Consider the following 20,068-nt stretch of genomic DNA (forward strand, 5'->3'; position numbering starts at 1 on the left):
TTCTGGACGCTATTCATTGTTCAATATTTTGCTTATGTTTTCAATATTAGTAACGATAAATTCTGCTCTCGTTTATTGTTGACACTAACTTTAGCAATATCACAAGCAAGTTTTATTGCAATTTTTTGGTAATTTAAATTATTTTTAAAGTTGAATTGAAATTCTATATTAATGAAAGAACAAAAAAATAATAGAAGCTACCTTCGAATATTTACTTCGCCCTTTGCAATCCTATTTACGCTAATATGTGCATCGGAGATGAATTCGTAAGAAAAAGAATCGTATATCGTACTAATATGTAATTTCAATTTTCAAAAATATATATAATTAAATATTTAAAATTTATTTAAATATTCCGAGAAAATTATGTCAGGATGATATTAGCGATGAAAGTACTATTGATGGAAATGCGAGCTAACTCAATTATTGGTTTATAAATGCAACTCTATTTTTTAGAAGCTTCTAGAAAAATCTTTATTTGTCGTATATATTATATGTAGCAATATTTGTGTCGGCGATCAATAATCGTTATGATGACATAATTTGCTTGAAGTAATCCAAAATTATTATCATTGTCCCAAAAGTTTAAAAATTTTAAACAAAATCATGATTTACAATTGATCGGTTGAAAGAATAAAATAAAATGGAAAATATCTAAAGACAAAATGATGTGAAATATTGAAAAGTAGAAATTGTAAAACTACTTCAGTATCGATTTTTGCACTATCTTTTATTGATAAAAATCTTTTTCTTAGTCAAAGTTCATTGAATTTTGCTTGAGAGGCTTTTAATTATTAATCAACCCTTGCTCGATTGTTCATTCGTATAACTTTCCTCTGCTCGATTATGATGTCTTGAATTTAAATATTTTAAAATTATTCACATATATATATATATATATATATACACACACATTTCCTCAATTTTTTATTTACAATTTAACAATTTTTCTAATTCAATACCATATTAATGATCAAATAAATACATTTCTTTTCTAATAACATTTTTTATTCACAATTTGATATCGGCATCGCGATATCATTTTCACTTAAAATATACTAAAGATTAGATATATAGCCTGATCTAGTGGTTGGTAGGATCGAAATTACTTCAATTCTAGAATCATCTTATTATTTATAATAATTGACAATGTTGTTCTAAAATGAATTAATGTATAGCTTTGATCTGATCAGTTGACTCGCAGTATGACTTCTGGATCAATCAAGATATTATACACTGATTAAATATAATACTTTGATTGACGAGCAATTAATTAATAAAAGTCACAAGCAGATAGCCATGATAACTGTTAAATTCAATAAAACAAGGACATATTATGTGAAATGGTAGTAACAGGTATATTTAATCTTTAATAAATTTTAAACTCGTAAAAACGAAATTGCAATGCTGACATCGAATTGTGAGAGTAACAAATTTTATTAGAAGAGAAATGTATTTATTCTATCGATAGTATGATATCACATTGAAAAAATTGTTAAAACAAATAAATGTAATACAAACATTCAAGAATTTGGTGATCTTGATAACAATTATCACGGCTACCTGTTTGTGATTTTTATTAATCAATTGCATACATATTTTATTGGCAACAAGCTGTACTATAATAATCCTACCAACGATTAATGACTGAACGTGGAAAAATATAAAACTTAACTAAATGTACACAACTCTCTTTCCCCCGCGCCTACATTCAATCTAATTTCATACATTCGGTACACATGCAAACTTCTTATTCACATAATATATCCTGTTTTGTTTTCAAATTTACATAAAGTACAAACTTATGAAAACCGGAAAAATGTAACACAATAACTAGTGTAGCATTTTCGAAGTATCATATAAGTATTTATCTAATTACATTGTCACACTTCGATGTGTGTGTGTGTGTGTGTGTATCCATCGATTTAACATAATTTGTTGCAGTTTATCATTCTAATAAACTGTTCATTCTATTATTCGAGTCTTCAGGCAATCAAAACTTCAATCAAGAGGGGTTTTATCTGTTGGAATGTCCCAACTACACCACCACTATAGTAATTAGCACGAAAATGTCTGGGTCGTCAACGTCATTATTTATGTAAGTTCAATAATTAGCATTATTCTGCTTATTAATTAACGTCACCTTTTCAGATTCCTCTTATAATGTTAAATATAGAAAACGTCAAATATATGTCCATATTCCGTCCAAGTTTCAGTGAGTTTATTATGAACAGCATGTAGTAACATTATAAAGATTCCTCAAACGCAGCCATCAAATCACTTTGCATGTTCATGTCAATCTGCCCAGCCATCTGAAAAGATAAATTAAACTATTTTTCGCGAAGACCTTTGCTTTGAATGTTAAATATAATCTAGATATAGCTATTTAAAATAGCCAACTTTACTCCAAATTATTACAAATGGCAAATTATTCAAATGATTATAATAATCGATAATTAAAATATTAACATTATGCTAATAAATTCTGTAACTGTATGATAAATTTTATGATATAGTGTAAACTTTTTATATGTAGTACAACACATATATGCTGTAACAGTTATTAAAATTCTATATAAATTTAATATTATTCAGTTAACTAACAATTGACAATAATTAAGTTATATTTAAACCATTGAGTTATATTCCCATCATATATGCAATAAGTTATTTTAAATTTGTTTATATATGATTAAACACGCAATCATGACTCCACACATTATAATCGTTGCAAGAATTCCTTTCCAAACTATTATCTCTATTATAATACTGTTCTACATATTGCGCACAATTTTATCTTTTTTTCTTCTGTATTAAGAATAAAAAGAAATTTTGTAGATGCGACAAATAACAAGTACTTACCGCTTCTCGTCGTCGACGTTCTTGTTCCCGCAGCCTCTGACGTTCTCTTTCGGCAGCGGATTTATCCTGACTGGACGAATGACTCGGACTACTACTATCCGTATCAGCAATGGCTTTCACCTCTTCCGTTCTTGTTGTGGCAGTCATAACATTTCCTTGCTGATCTCCGACATTTTTCCTAACCTTGTCCAGGGCATCCTCTTCCTCTCGTTCCCTTCTTCTTTCACTTTCTTGCCGCATCCTCTCTCGCTCTGCTTGTTCCTTCTGCTGCTGTCTACGCATCTCTTGTTGTTCCATGAGAGCTCTTTGCTGTTTTACAAATATTAATATATAAACATATTAAATAAATATATTACACATGAATTAAAATCTCTACTAACTTATTGTATTATAAAATAATTTCAATAAAAAAGTCAAATCGAGCACAAAATAGATGTTTGAACAGTATATATTTGGTAATAATATTTATTTAATAAAATATTTCTGTACTTACTAATGCTTCTATCAAAAATTTAAATTAAATGGAAAACACGAATATAATGGAAAATAATAAAGGTCACAAGAGGCTAAAGGCTAAATAGAAACAAAACAGAATTTTGTCGCGCACCTTTCGAGGTCGAAATTGAATGTTGTCAATGTTGTCTTTTTTTTGTCCACGATGATGGTGTGATCACATATGAATATTATTATTTTCCATTATATACGTTTTTCAGTTTAATTTAAATTTTCGATAGAAGCAATAATAAATACAAAAAAGTTTCATTAAATACATTTTATTTTCTAATATACTATTTAAACACCTATTTTATCTATAGAGAAAAATATATAATTGATTTAAAAAATTCAAAAAAATCACAATATTAGAACTGACCCTATCTTGCTTTTCTTTAGCTTGCTTTTTGAATGCCTGGAATGAATCTCGGGCTGCGCTCTTCATACTGCTTCCTGCCGCCGATTGAGGACTCGATGCTTGCGCCAGGGAGGACCATGAGGATGCATTCTTTACATTTTGCTCCACAGTCTGTGGAGTCAATAACACAACATTTAATAAATATAAAGCATACATTTAATAAATATAAATATAAATATAAACACAAATAGAGAAAATGTATTTCATTTTTCATATATTTATCAAAATATATTTATCATATATTTATCAACACACACACAGAATGTGGCACATTATAAAAAAAAAAGAAAATTAACGTATATCTATATATTATCTATATTTCTTACATATACAATTTAATTTTAATGCGTACTTAGAATATAGATTTTGTACCTTATTTTTAAAGGCTGAAGCAAAATTTGCAGCAGGATTCTTCGAATCAGGTGGAGTCATTTTCTTTTCAGGCATCAGCTGCGAACTAGCATGATTGCCCATTGGTGGCATTCCTAGGGTGTTCATTTCTGCAAAAAAAGCTCCTGCTAGAGCAATAGTATTACATGTTTGGTTAGTAAGCAGTTGATATATAGCAGTTAAAACACACATAAAGCAACATTACTTAAAGCATTAGTAAAGATAGAGGATTATTCTACATATAAAACTCGTGAAATCATAATATTCAATAATGAAGATTATGCTTGAAATATAATTAATAAGTGCGATTGAACGCAAGAAAAGACCAGAAAGCAAATAAGCAAAAACATAAAACTATTAAAAATTGTTAAAATTAAACTAATTAATATGCATTAATGCGCATTGTGTATGCATTTTCTATACAACATATTTCTATTGTAATGTTAATAGCTGCATTAATATTCAAATTATTTCTTGAAAGAGAATTGTATATGTAATAAATAAAATTACTATAATATATAAGGAAGAGGGAAGATATATAAGGAACAGATAAGCCCAATAAACACAGATAAGCCCAATAAACACAGATACTGGCGCAGCCTAAATGAAAATTTAGAGAAAGGAATGCTAAGATAAATGCGCAAAAATATTGCACGAACCATCCATAGGCTTTTGCGTCAGTTGAGGTTGAGAGATGGGCAAAGGTTTTTCGTCCTTCTTTATGGAAATCTGGGAAATCTGCATTGGCATAGATACTATAGGAAGAGGATCGAATATCGAACTCATGCCTCCCATATTCATTCCCATGTTCAATCCCGGAATGCCGTTGTTATTCAGCATGTTGGGTGGTGAATTTCCGCGCTTTGTATTTGGAAACCCATTGGAGTGCTGTTGCGACATCGTAACATTATGAGAGTTCTGAATATTTGGCAATGACGCAGTGGTATTAATCATATTCTCCAATTGATTGTGTATGGACATATGCGCTGCCAATCCTTGCGAGAGATTCATATTCAAACTCGCCATATTGATATTGCCCAAGTTCAGATTAGAAGCCATACTTGTCGGCATCATGTTCACCGGTTTTACATCCGGTATTAAATTTAAATTTGTATTGGTATTGGTATTATTGGTCGTATGAGATGTCTGGATGAATGGAGGATCCTTCTTAATCGCAAGCGTTTGATCCAAAGAAGACTGCTGTGTTTGTATAAATGGAGGATCCTTCTTGATCGCGAGCGTCTGCTCCAAAGAGGATTGTGTGGTAGGTACTGAAGCTACATAAAATACATACACAAACCAAATTACTAATTATATGCGTTCTTCTCTTTTCATACGTGATAAATCTGTTATATGCAAGATATTTATAAATAATACTAATAATACTATAAGATAAATAGTATAGTATATAATAGAGATAAATAGTATATAATAGATAATAATACTATAAGAATATTTATAAATAATTGTGCAAATCTTGTTGCACAGATATCTGGTAGAGCATTGTATTAACTGTAAAAGAATAGACTGTTTATATAAATACCTGATAGAGTATTGTATGGCTGTAAAAGATCAGACTGTTGATTTAAATTTGTTCCGTCTGTGGGTACAGGTGTATTTGCATTCGGAAAGGAACTAATAGTCGTTGGTGGTTGCTGCGGTTGAGATACAGCTGGCGAGGCTGTTATAGAGTTCGTGTTTGTAGGTGTTACGCTGGGCGGTGGAGTCGGCACAGAAACTGACGGAGTTGGTGGATTAGATGTTGGTGGCGGCGGTGTTGGTTTTTTTACAGGAACCGCCTGAGCCATAGCTGTAGGTCGCGATGGTTGTGCTGGCATAGACGGGTGACTCGCGATAGGCATGCCTTGCCCAGCTGTAACAGCAGCTACTGCGACAGGCTGCTGATTATTATTGCCTCCTAAAAGAAGTTTTGTAATTCGTATTTCGCAAGTCTGTGTGTGATATTAACCGCATGTATCAATTTATCTTTTTTTATAATAACACGACGTGCCTTCACATTCTTCGTAACTTATACGTCATAAAAACTCTGTAAATTAAACATGTATGTATTTATGTGTATAAACTTGCAAAATTGGAAAGTTTAAACAAGTGTAAATTAAAGTTTAAAAAGTGTAAATTAGTAATTTTAGTAAATTATATATCGCTAGATCTGTTGAAAAAACATGATAAGTGAAATTTCAATAGAACTCAAGAATTATATAGCTTGAAAATACGATGTTTATGTGATAATCAAAAAATACAAATAAGCATATAAAAGATTCTCGAATATTTGTTGAATTTCTAAGAAATAAGTTTTACACGAAGATTGCTAATCATATATCATACAATATTATTTGATTAATATCGTAATTTTATCCATATACCTTGCTCTGAAGAAATATTGCTTGATTGGGTTGCAGGTGGTTTTATTGGTCCCGCTGAATTTGCCGCAGATGGCTGATTGTTCATTAACAGAGTCCCACTATGATTTAATGTAGGAGCCTAAAGAATATATTATCCTTTTATCTCAAGAAATTCATTGGTAAAGTATTACATGTACAATATTGGAACAAGAGTTGTTATATAAGTGTCATATATATTGTTGTACTTATAATATATGTATATTGCATTATATCTTTTTAAATTCGGAATCAATACTTGTAAAAAGAATTAATAGCGCATTATTTGAAAAATATTTATGATTCATTCTGTATAGAAAAACAAAAATAAAAACGTTCAACTCTCGTTTTAATGGGACTTCTTATATAATCAGTTATCTTACCGCTGTTACAGTGGTGGTCGTTGTCGAAGGTCCTGGCGGGTTTTTCTTTGTTTTCTTTCTATGTGGACGATTCGACGAATTTCCTGAAATTCAATGTGCATCTAACAAGTGAGTAATGTGCAGTCAATCATCATTCTCTGTCACATCGAGAGATGGGAAACTAGTGAAATGCAGTGTGCAGAGAGGATACCAGCCATCGAAAACGTTGCATAACGGCAAGTAAAAATGCGAAACAAAACATTAGAAACGAACAAAATCAAACAACTCTTCAAGCATATATTTTCTAATAGATTTTATTCATATGCTTATATTATAATTGTATCACTGTGTACAACAATGTTAATTTAAATATCTCAATTGTATGTTCCTTTTTTTGTGGACTTTCATCTCTCTTGGTGATTTTTTATATTAAAAAATTTTAATACGCAGAACGACTTCGTCCCCCTCATTCTCTACATAAAGTTGGTTGTATTCAATTCATTTATGATTATTTGCGTGTGCATATATATGTATATGTATACACATCATATAAATACATACATACATACCGCACGCGCGCCCACATATACATGCACACGTGTCGCGAAGAGAGAGAGTTTTCACACATACATATATATTTATATATATAGTTCACATATATGTATGCGAGAGCACGCGCCTGCTCTCTTCGTTTAAGTGTAGCGATAATAATGATTTATTATAATAACAATATAATAATAATTGTGACGGTGGCGGAAGTGACGATTATGAAATATTGACTACAAAAATCATCAAATTGCCGTCTTTCTTTTTTATATTTCCATATAATATAATATATAATTAATGTAATATATGATAGGAATAATGTGTAAATAAATGGTATGATACGGGTTCAACTTCTTATTTCTTTTATGGATTTTCGTCCTTTTCTGGGACAAAGTACCACGGTTTATGGATTCAACTTAAAGATGAAGGATACACGAGAGTGACACACTCTTACAGATTGTTTAATGTTAAAGTCGTAGTTAGCGCAACATTGAGATCGGTGGCAAGAGACTCCTGCTCGATGTTCATAATGTGTGTACTATATAAAATCATCGGTGAGACGGTGGTAGATACATGGGAGAAGCACCATGAGATAACATCATTTTTGTTTTTGTCAGATATGTGCTCTCAAACAATTCGTGATCACAACAATCACAGCGCCGAAATTTATCGATGGAATGTGACGGACAAACCTTGCTTTAAAATCCGTTCGATGATAAACGAAAGCAACGAAAAAAAAAAAAGCCAACGAGAAGGAGTACCAGCGTATCTTAATTTATATAATATAGTTAACTGGACCACCCATATATGAGCCAACCGCGACTCTTGAAGAGAATTAACGTCTACGTCACTCGTTTAAACTTTGTGTGTATGCACTTAATAAAAAAAGAGTCTCGCGCGTGTCTATGTATGTGTCGCATTTCTTCTCCGTAACTGTAACTTATAGCTATTTATTAATATTTTATGATATATTAGTTTTTACTATGTACAAAAAACACGTACGCTCGTGTTTACCGTTATTATTAAATTCGCGATACGCAGAGAGAAAACAGATGGAACGCTTATAACTACGAGTCCGAAATAGAAAGGTAATATCGGCGATATTAAATAAAAGAGATGTGTGTGTACGTGTGTCTATTTTTCGAATATAATAAAATATTTAGATTCCTTAAATAATCTGCTTTCGCGTATAACTAGCAGGAAGAGTGATGACATTCCAGTCTGGATGAAAGAATGCGAAAAAAAAAATTTAGACGCGTGCTTGCATACAGAGTAAATGCTACAAAAATTTTGGAAGGCAATATGGATATCATTTTATAAAATGCCCTATACCTCGTGTTACAAGCTAATGGTGATTGTATCTTAATAGATGCGTCGTAGGATCTATCTAATTCAGCACACGCTGCCAAAAATTTGTTCTCCCATAATCTAGCTAATTATTCGGATATCCTTCTCTCTCTTTCTCTAGTCACTTTCAGTATTTTGGAGAAACATAAAACGGCGATAATGTATATTAATCTGTCTGACATTTCTCATATTCTACCTTTAAATGCTTATAATTCCAATAATCAATAACTCTCTTAATCGACGAACACTTTTTTTCGACCAATTGTGGCTTGTTTGTATCGAGTAATTATCGTAATAATTAATTGCCCTATCTCTTATCTCTCTCTCTTTTTTTTTTGCTTTCTTTCTTTCTTCTGTCGGGACAGTAAGTACGCTGCTGAGTGTATGATTCATGATACTATTTAATTGTACTCGAGTGCAAATTCGATTATCGTTAATGCTCACGTTATGTTTAATTACAAGCCCACCTTGCAGGTGAAACAGCTTAGAGCGTCATTATCGGTTACGTTCACAATAAATTCTTATCAATATATATCTTCTTATATATATAATAAGAACTAAATTTATACATGATATCTCAACAAAAAACATTATCATGGAGCAGACATTTACACATAGAAATATAAAAACAAAAAATTATCATTAAAATTAATCTTGTTTAAACTCGTATAAAAGATTTTCTAAAAATGTTTTAATAGGACGGGTTAAGAGTAATGCTATACTTCAAAAGTTATGACAATATTCGTTACTCGGAAATTATTAACGGTATTTACAATACACATTGTGAAATACTATTGCGATGAAATGTGTGAAATGTGTGATGCGCTTGACTTGAATAGCTACTATTCTCACATATTGAGAGGCATGTAAAACCACACCAATTCTCATAATTCGCAATTCTCATTGGTATAGTGATATCAATTTCAGAAAGAAGACACTCTTCCCAATTTTTCTTCTAATCATTTGAACGATGAGAAAACTGACAATGGTTAACCGATGAGGAACTAGTGGTAAATAAGATGAAACGACGATTTGCAAAGCTTAGCGGAGTGCAAACAATGTGTTTGGAGGCTAGGGCGCCTTGTGTATACATATATGTATATAGATATATATATTTATATTTATATATGTATATATATAGATCATTTCCTCTTAACTTGTTTCCCTTCCTATTCCTTTTCCTTTCTACCTGCTTTCACTGTGATCAATCTTGTCGAGTCCCTTTCTCTGTGTCGTTTTCCTATCTTACCTTCTACTTCTTTAAGTTTGCACACATATGTGCATGCTCAAAGTCATTCATTTTACAAAAAACACAAATGAGATCTGTCGATTAGAACTCAGATGTAAGTGTACTCTCCGCACTAATTTATCCTCTATGGATTTATTAGAATTACTTTATTCGAATCTATGCACTCGGAACGAGTCAGTAAGGAAGATACGAAAGAAATACTTTAATAATTGACTTCTTAAAGGAAGCACATCTTTGCCTATGGTAAGCTTTAAGATCGAGGTGGAAATAGTAACAATGAAACCGATATCTCTTCGTATTCGTGAGAAGAATCTTGTTTTAGAATTGCTTTGCGAAGATAAAATTCTCGCAAGAGAGCGTGAGTCACTGGTAAAATACAAACGCGTAATATTGTGAACTATATGCTAAACCTTGAAATGTGCACTAATTTGCAAATCTAGCCACCAATACACATTGTCTGCATTCCCGTGTGTGTATCGCTATGATCCCACCGCCTAAATTGTCTCTTTACGATAACGATAACCGGTATCATTATGGTCCGCATAGTTTGAAATGTGTGGAAATGACCGAGGAGCATAAAACGCAGACGTTTCACATCAACCAAATAATATTGCGTATTATACCCACTTCTTATGGTTTAGTGCGACGCCTGTTAATCACTAAATTCTGAGAAATGATACGACATGAATGGATCAATGTGAGAAACCAAACTTAATGATTCGAAAAACACAGTGATACAAGTAACTGCTGTTCTGATTATCGTTTAATATAAATAAATAACGCAAGTTTGCAAGAGTTAATATATTGAATGATCTTTCGGGTTATATGTGGGGCGATATATAATTATCGGGGAAAGCTATGAAAAATACGTTTGTGTAACTTATACAAGGTACTATTATTTGACACTACAGTCATATGGCATTTTGCAATTTTGCTCATCGCGGGGTGAAGAAGTCTCTTCAGAGGCATTTACTAACTTAGGAAAGCAATAATTTTCTTACAAACCCAAAGGCGGGACTGCAGTGAGAAATTCAGTAACCTTGAGTAGCAAACTATACTTGACTTTCGAGCAACAGAATGTATTGTCAACACCGATAGGGCAAGAGAAAATAATCATATTGTTCATAATCAATATAATTCATGAAACAAGCTGGCATGGCATATGGTATCCTCTAAACACAGTCTGCACTCCACTAGCTCACCTTTGTTCTTACCATTGCATATGTCTCGTAAATTAAATAAAAATTCTTTCTGTGTGTGTCAAGTTTCAAATTCTTAATGCTACATACACCGCACATCCGCGATACTTGTCGGTGGTAAAAAGTGTGCGAAATTTTACAGTTATATCATCTCATTCTACAATCTGTTTTCAAAATGAAACTTGACACTCACATCTGTACTTGCATTAATATAACGCAGCACTTAAGCTACATGTGTGTATGTGTATGTGAATAACGCCGTCCTAATAAATACAGTAATTAATAAGCAAGATTCAGCAGCTTAAGAAGATATTTGCGATACACGTCAAACCCCTTTTTGAAAAAATCGTTTATATCTAGTTTGTAACTTCCTTCTTGCGTATGTTATACACACTGCTAATAATGCATCAGTGTTTTTCGATTGTTTTATTTGCCAATAGAAAATTGGTTAGGCACAGAGTTCACGAATATTTTTTTTCTTTGAAGTTCTTAAATTTATCACCAAATCATGAGGCATCACTTTTTCCAATAGAGACTGTCAAGTTTTAGTGTATATAATAATAGAAATGAAATACGATGAACAGATAATTAATTCATTTTTTTAGTTCTTTTAAACTTATTGATAACAAAAAATTTAAATTGTTGGTATATAAGCCTTTTTTTTACCATAAAATTAAAGTTGCATTATATAATTTTCTGCTATGTACTGAAATATTATAATTATAATGATAATCACATGCATTAAGTATTACATTCACTCTGTAGTTAAGAAGTTATATTATCGAGATAAAAATATGTTTTATTTTCTATTGTTTTATACAGTTAGTGTACAAAATTTAATGTACATAATGTGTGTGTGTGTGTGTGTATGTGTGTGTATATACGTGCATGTGTATATGTTTATGTATGTTGCGTGTGCCACATGAAATGGTGAGTCATTTTTAAACAGCTTGAACTTCACGTCTACGACTCCGTCGCTATTTTTCTTGATAGTAGTAAATTTCTTATTATTTTAAATTGATAATGTCATTTATAGTATTATACAACACGCAAAAAAAGAAAAGAAAAAACACATACAGAAAGTAGACATTTTTTAGAAATGCCCTCAGGCTCACAGCAACCCTGTTATATTTGTGATGCGATGAGAGAAAAGAGCGCGTTAACAGTCTAAATCAATATTCACATATGGTATATACTTGTACAAATGTATTGTCTTTTAAAACTTTCGGGCGTAAACGTGAATATGGAAATCTGTGCTTCAGAGGAATCGCTAGGAAGTAACAAATTCCTGCAAAGAACTTGAAAATACGAATATACGTTATTCCCCTCCGAAAAAGATGTATACAACAGATAAGTCTCGCGCACGCGCAAATAACCCCATAATTTTAAATCTCACCAAAGAAATCGTATTTTATAGTTTTTTGTAATAACTACTTGATTACAAGTAGTCTTTTCTTGTTCCCACGTAAGGGTCTATTATAGTAGCAGTTACATTTATATCTAACCTGCTTCACTGTCGCTTGAGTCACTGGAGCTTGAAGAAAGTGAACTACTGCTGGAGTCACTATCGCTGCTACTACTGCTCGACGCCGACAATCGCGAAGGTCCACTGGCACCACCAGTTCCAACTACATCAACAGACTTACTGCTGTCTTCTGTTTAAAAAAAAATAGAATGATTTCTTTATTATATCTATCAATTTCGCCATTTTAAATATTTTTTTCATGATAATTTCTAGAAAAAATATTAAAGTTATTTTATAGAAAAATATATATCAAAGACGCATACCCTTCTTAGCCGTCTTTTTGACATTGCCTAACTGCCCCGTCACATCCTGCAACCTCTTTTCCAATTCTTGCTTCTTTTCTGCAATCTGCTCATCTTTAGATTTACCACTGACTTTCTTGTCTGCAAACACATGATAATGTAGCATTTAAATATACAAAAAATTTCTTATAAAATCCATTGCGTTAATATTGCTACATTATTGAGTAACTGTAACTAGGCTTACTAGCTATGTTTAAAATATGTATCATATAATATTCTTGATATGCACGCACACATGTGTGTAAATTGTTCTATTATATACACTAACTTCTTATATATATTTTATTATTATTTCAATAAAATTGTGTGTGAAATATTATGTACTTATACATATAATATTTAGCTGCCCCAAAGAAGAGGTTATTATTACATAAGCTCAACTAAAAACTAAATTTATAGTAAAACTTACGTGGTTTTTTTCTGAGACATGAGGCAACATAACTCTCTAGTTCTCTAAGCGTCGATGGTTTCAAGGTCTCAAAATCGATTTCGATTTCATCTGGATTCGAATCCCTCAGTGAAGGCTCTCGGGATTGTATTATGTGTACAACACGACCTAATTTATCACCTAAAGAAAGAAACAAAACCCAAAAAAGATTAATAAAATAATTGGTATATATTTTTTATTTTTAATATTTGTTTTTATAATTTTAAATAGAATAATTTAGAATTCTTAGAAAATATATATAATATGCAAAGAAATTTGAAATCAATTACAAAAGGAAATGTTTATTATAGTAATCTTTCTTCGTCCACATAACGATCATTTTGCAAATATTAGTGTAATGATGTTGATGGAAACCAATAGATGGTTCCTATCTTGAAAACTCTTAGCAGGATTTTTATATAACATTTAATATTATAATCTGATTACCCTCTTTAAATCGACTTTTCATCATCTAATATATAATTAGGAGTTTAATGTAATTATATATATTTTTATATCTTACCTGGTAATTTATTAATATCCAAGCTGAGTTGTCTCTTTTCATCATAAGACATGGGTTTAGCATTATCTTCATCTTCCGAATCAAACGTTATTGGAGGTGGTTGGCTACCAGTATTCTTTTTCTTATTTCCAGCAGATCTGCTGTTAGCTTTCGGCCTCTTGGTTGCAGTATTCGCAGTGGTGGCAGCTTTTCCAGGTCCACGACCTTTACCTTTCGGTTTCGCATTCGCTGCTGTCGGCAAATGATGCCCTAAGCTTCCAGTAGCATGAGCCTTATTAGGTCCGACTGCTGTACTTTGATGATGGAGATCACTGCCCATGCCGCCAGGCATTTTCAAATCGCCCGCGCCCATTGCAACACTGGCTATACTAGCACCAACACTGTCAGACACGCTAGGAATACCACCGCTGGGTTTCATGAGTTCTTTCATGGCACCAGTATGACTGGCAACAAGGCTACTATTCTTATTGCTCATCGGCTTTGATTTTGGCTTATCCGGTTTCTTTTTCTTATTTTTCTTCTTACCACTCTCCTCCACTAATTTTCTCATTTGCTCTTGCATAGCTTTCAACTATGAATGGAATAAAGAATAAATTATATTTCCGCGTTTTATATTCGTATATAAGATAATCTTACTTCATTTCAACAGACAAAAAAAGATCATACCTCTTGCTGTAGAGCAAGTAACTTTTGAGTACGTTCCTCAACCGAATCGTCACTTTCAGAAGAACTCTCTCCTCCAGAACTAGTGGCACTACCACTGCTGCTTCCTTTCATAGCCACTATACTACTACCAGGTTCATCCGGAACTTTCGCATATCTAATCATATGTTTAATTATACAATTATAACTTTGTCATGCATTTAGATTTTATATTTTTGCAAGAATCTTAACACCACCAACCTCATTTCAAATATATCTTGCAGTTTTCTAGCCATTGAAACAACATCATGATCGGGAGGATTATACTTATAACAATTAGTAAATATAAGTCGTACATCACTCGCAAATTCGTGCGCTGTTTTATATTGACGGTTATCCATTTTAGTCTGTAAAAAAAAAAAAAAAAAAAAAAAAAAAAAAAAAAAAAAAATTTTTTTTTATAAAAAAATTATATATCGAACTATTATTTCAAAAAAATAAAAAGGTAAAAATAAAAAGTACAAACAAAGATATACAAAATACAGGATTATCTTTGTGTATATATATTTCTGGACACACTGTATATATCTATCCGTTTCTAAAATAGTATTTATATCAAAGTATTCGTAATATCATTGCAGGAAAAAATATACTATAAAAATAATGCTTTAATAATCTAGAATTTTTACGTTCTTAGAAAAACTGTGCAAATTAATTACACTTTATATAGCACATTGTATTTATGTTATGTTCATATAATTAAAAAATACAAACCTTCACGGTACCAAGATCCATAGGTTTCTTAATAATCTCGTGGTAGTCGTGAAGCCCTAGAAGTTCTGCATCAACAGGTTTGTAGAATGGCCAAGCATATGGCTATATATCAAGAAAAGCACATTGAATTTTACAATCCAGAATACTGTTATTCTTCGTAATACTTTATTTGTTTTACGATAAATAAAAAAAATATATATATCACAATTACCGAATGCTTTTTGGCAAAGAGTTCCTTCAAAATGTCATTGCAACATTTTAGTGCTTCAGACAACTTTTCTTTTCCCTTAACACCAGTATGCGGAGGCTGAAAAGTTATTTACAAAGATGAGAAACAAATCTTTAAGACATCAAAGTTGTACTTCATTTTATTTTTTAAATAAAAATTTATTCATATAGATAATTATATAAATCTCTGAATTTATTTTTGAAATGCATTATATATATATATTTGTATAACAAAAAGATATGATAAATCTTGTAAATTTTATTTTGTCTTACAAAACATTAAGACTCAAAGTAGTGCAAGATATGCCATAGATATATAAAATTGTCGTTTAATTAAACAAATCTAATAATTTCCGCTTGACAGATGATAAGACAACACAAATGAAAGGAAGGAATAAATGAAGGAATAGTAATAAATGTACCTGTTGGGCCATTGCCCCCATTAGAGGCATATTGGCCTGATGGTATGGCACTAAGCCGTCTTCCGCTTGCCTCGTTGGCTGAAACAGCCATGTCATGAAGAATTTAATCCATCATTTAATGATATTAATCATTATATTATTTTATTAATTCAATGGTCAATACATAATGATTAATATCATTAACGAAATGATATGACTATACATGCAAGGATCAAACATGTTTGCAAGTGTTATGATAACGTAAAATATGATAATTTGTGAACTTGTACACTTAAAAATATTTACCTATGAGAATTTTATTTGAATATTATTTATAACATATTATTTATATATTTACAATAATTTTATTTTTCAAACAATCGTGAAAATTTTTATGATTATTGATAAGATTTACACACATATTTAAAGTTAAGCAATTTTTAGAAGCAACACTCATCATTTCATACATTATACTCGATTTTTAAGTTGCAGATGCTATGGTATATCATGTCTTGTAGATGTAAACACACCCAATTTCGAATGCTTTTGATTCGAACATAAAATGTAGCAATAAAGTAATATAATAAAAAATGTGTGTGTGTGTATTACCTTTTTAATTTGCCGGCCAGACTCTCTTCTCGTAGGTATTTTAGCGTTCTTAGAATCCAGAGGTGTGTACATTGGATCGTAAGCATTCGCGGTAGGAGTTGTAGTATCAGCTTTTCTTTTCACTCCTTTTTTAAGTTTCGCAGGTTGTGATGGAGGCATTACAGTGGGCGTTGTAGGGACTTGCGGAGGTGGAGGCACAGCAGAAGCTGGTTGGGAATCCATCGCCGGCTGCGCGTGGTAACCCGTAGTCGGAGGGACAACTTGCTGAGGCAGAGAATTGTGAGTAGCCATCGGCGCGACACCCATACTCGATGGCGGAGCAATGGTGGTTGTGTTCGTGCTTCCAGGTACTGAAGCTGGTGCCTGAGTACCGAGAGGCGGCATGGGTATAACGCCGGTTGTCCCAGCCGATGTAGCGGAAGGTGTTAAATTATTCGGTACACTGGAAGTAACAGCGGCTGCACCAGAAGCTGGTCTGCCTCTACCTGCCCCTGTACTTCCTGCTAGTCCACCTACTCCTGGTCCACCGACTCTTCCAGCTTTCTTGCCTTTGGGTCCTTTCGGAACAGGTGGGTCTAATTCCACTTCTTCCTTCGGCATTTGTGCAACCTAAAGAATTGTTATGCTATTGTGTCATCCAATATGCGATAATGTTCTATGTATATTATATATATTTCTTTAATTTTTTCTTTATTAATGTTAATTTTTTATTAAATAGAAAACGTGTAGAAAGAAACAAATATTAAAGAATATACCTTTGTAAGAAATAACTTTTCGAGAGCTTGTGCCATGACCACAACATCCTCCCCTGGCTTGTTGTAGACATAGCAATTGGTGAACATAGTATTGAAATCCTGAATACATTCTTTCCCACTCCAATAATACGAATTCTCCAACCTCTTTTTGATTGTGCCCAAATCCATTGGTTTTTTGATGATTTTGTGATAATCCTTTTAAATCAAAGAATTTTTTAGCAAAGATATCCGATAATAATTTATTTATATAGATTTTCTCTATTAAAATATCTCGTAAATACTCGATACTTTTCATGCATATTTCTATGTGTATATGTATATAATGATTCGTAACACTCATTTATAATAGTTCTGCGATATAATTGTGACGTACTGGTAAATTGAGTTTCTTCGCATCGACAGGCTGCTGGAAAGGCCATGCAAATTGATGCTTCCATACTGGTTTTAAGACACCCTTTTGCAAAAATTGTAATTGATTCGTGATGCGTCCTGGACGATTCGGTGGTGGAACAACCGGCGGTTGAACTATCCCATTCACCGGTTCCAGAGGTGGTTCGTCACGTGGTGGCGGTTCCTTTGCAGGACTCGCTGGCGTCGAAGCCTTTCCAGGTGTGCTCGTCTAAATTGTTCATTATTATTTCATTGATTATACATACAAAGAGCTAGTGTATATTTCTCAATTGTATTCTTATGCATTTATATGTAATATTTAGATATCAAATAAGAGATATTAAGTTATGTGTATCAAGCACATTACGTTTTGCCAACTACAGAACTCTATTTAATACTGATTTATTAGAACCAATCATATCTCTATAGTTAATCTCATGTTAGTATCATGCATTTTAGATTAAATCGTGATAAATTTGCATGCAGACTGTTTTCAGATGAACCATGTAGTTACTCTTAACAGACTTAAACGCAATACAAAGCATCTATTAATCTCCATTTAAATTATCAATATTATTTTTACTGTTGTAATAAAATATATTAAATTCCATTATTAATAGTACATTATTAATAGTTTAATATATATAATATATTAAATTCCATTATTAAACATTTATCTTGCATATTTTGTGAAAGAAGTTATGATTTAAATTCGAAGATTTAAACAAATTTTAAATCAATAATAATTTATAATTAATAATATGCTCTTATTTATTTGATGAAGTTTTTTCAAGATTTTTAACACATTCATGTATACGAAAGTGAAATACAAGAATAATCACATGCTTCATGAAAATAATAAAATATTAAATAAAGTATATAAAAAATTTATATACACATAAGTTAAATTAGTTACAAGCTATTTTACAAGTTAAATTATTTAAAAAATTGTAAAAAAACATTTTAACTTAATTCTGAAAGAATTTTTGCGAGAAAAGCTATACAATTTTTAAAAAACAATTTATTATTTATTTATTCATTAAAACCAAGGACTTTTTTATTCTTAACTTCTTTCTCTCTTTTTTTCTCTTGTATATTAAGTTTTAGTTAGATTAGATATCTTAAAATTTTTATTGCAACAAGTATTGTAATACATTTACGTAAATCACGTGTACACGCGAAAAAATTAAGAAAAAAAATTTTATTACTACTTTATTAAAATTAATTAATAAGAACTTTTAATTACCATATCTTTTAGTATTTTCCTTCCATAACAGGTACAACAAAATATTTCTTTCGCAGTGATTCACACACGTGGTCCGAGACCGAAATACCGAAACTGATACGTCGGTTGAAATTTGATTAATTTTCTTTGCTCGATACATCTCGGTTGAAGTTGCAATTTTCTTTGCTTTCTTCGGACGATTTTGGATATACACTCATTTTCCATATTAAGTGCAAGTAAAATAAATATATGTAATTATATTAAACTTTGGCAACGATCTAACATGTGTGGGTAGACACTCAACGCCATTTCCTGTATGCACTGCGCGCAGGAAACGTTACATCTACTACCTTTGGTGTTTTAACCCTGTAGAGAGGGGATAATACAACAAAAGCGTTCAGAACAATTGGGCAATTCAAAATTTTACCGTTTTACGAAACGGAGTCCTAGGATCATTGAGCATATAATAAGGAGTCTATTCAAATCTTCTAAAAAATTCTCTGATTTGCCAGATAATTTCGTTGAAAATTTATAAGATATTAGGGATTTATTAAATGCAATTTTCTAAAATAACAAATTTAATCCCTTAATTTTCTGAAATAAGTTTTTTGTGTGCGTTTTCTAATACTTTTTTTTTAATAGCAAATCTCATATTAAAAATAAAAAATTCATTAAAAAAAAAAAAAAAACTTAAGCTCGAAATATTAGATTTGAAAATATACTGAAAAGAACTGAATGGCTTTTCTGCGTTCGAGAAAAATGCAATGAGAACTCTCTCATTTTTCTAGGTAAAAGAGAAATCTTTTCGAATTCCAAGTTTTTCCAAGGAGCAGACATCTTCATAAGTATGAATGTTCATGTAAACACACACATACACACACACACACACACACATGGATTCGAGTCCAAATATTATTATTACATTATTTAACATTTTCAGGTGCAATATTTAGAAATATAGAATTGGAGCTTGACCTTAAATATTAACATTTGAATGGATAAA

At 31.6% G+C, this 20,068-nt stretch overlaps 1 protein-coding gene and 1 long non-coding RNA gene across 21 annotated transcripts in view; one reads left to right on the forward strand and one right to left on the reverse strand.

The window, feature by feature from the left end:
* Positions 1-942: 942 nt before the first annotated feature.
* The window catches only part of LOC115238365 (homeotic protein female sterile-like), a 30,516-nt gene continuing 11,390 nt past the window's right edge, over positions 943-20,068 (reverse strand). For 15 of the 20 annotated variants that reach the window (XM_029812130.1, XM_029812139.1, XM_029812256.1 and 12 more), the window contains 20 exons: positions 17,824-18,069; positions 17,451-17,645; positions 16,696-17,304; positions 16,108-16,185; positions 15,669-15,764; positions 15,458-15,559; positions 14,945-15,090; positions 14,708-14,861; positions 14,042-14,612; positions 13,501-13,659; positions 13,053-13,172; positions 12,770-12,919; positions 6,945-7,027; positions 6,547-6,664; positions 5,706-6,080; positions 4,822-5,439; positions 4,145-4,290; positions 3,734-3,883; positions 2,863-3,171; positions 943-2,312 (listed from right to left, as the gene is read on the reverse strand). In XM_029812130.1, coding sequence (XP_029667990.1) covers positions 2,247-2,312; positions 2,863-3,171; positions 3,734-3,883; positions 4,145-4,290; positions 4,822-5,439; positions 5,706-6,080; positions 6,547-6,664; positions 6,945-7,027; positions 12,770-12,919; positions 13,053-13,172; positions 13,501-13,659; positions 14,042-14,612; positions 14,708-14,861; positions 14,945-15,090; positions 15,458-15,559; positions 15,669-15,764; positions 16,108-16,185; positions 16,696-17,304; positions 17,451-17,645; positions 17,824-18,069 — 4,491 coding nt within the window. In that variant the 3' untranslated portion in view covers positions 943-2,246. Of the gene's footprint in view, positions 2,313-2,862; positions 3,172-3,733; positions 3,884-4,144; positions 4,291-4,821; positions 5,440-5,705; positions 6,081-6,546; positions 6,665-6,944; positions 7,028-12,769; positions 12,920-13,052; positions 13,173-13,500; positions 13,660-14,041; positions 14,613-14,707; positions 14,862-14,944; positions 15,091-15,457; positions 15,560-15,668; positions 15,765-16,107; positions 16,186-16,695; positions 17,305-17,450; positions 17,646-17,823; positions 18,070-19,086; positions 19,432-20,068 lie in introns of all 20 variants that reach the window. The other 5 variants (XM_029812235.1, XM_029812187.1, XM_029812280.1 and 2 more) reach the window with 4 other exon arrangements.
* LOC115238621 lies at positions 6,244-12,322 on the forward strand. The gene is made up of 2 exons (XR_003884519.1): positions 6,244-6,704; positions 6,956-12,322. It is a non-coding gene; the product is annotated as an uncharacterized LOC115238621 (long non-coding RNA).

This window comes from Formica exsecta, unplaced genomic scaffold (genome assembly GCF_003651465.1).
Source record: "Formica exsecta isolate Colony F162 unplaced genomic scaffold, ASM365146v1 scaffold115, whole genome shotgun sequence".
Lineage (NCBI taxonomy): Eukaryota > Metazoa > Arthropoda > Insecta > Hymenoptera > Formicidae > Formica > Formica exsecta.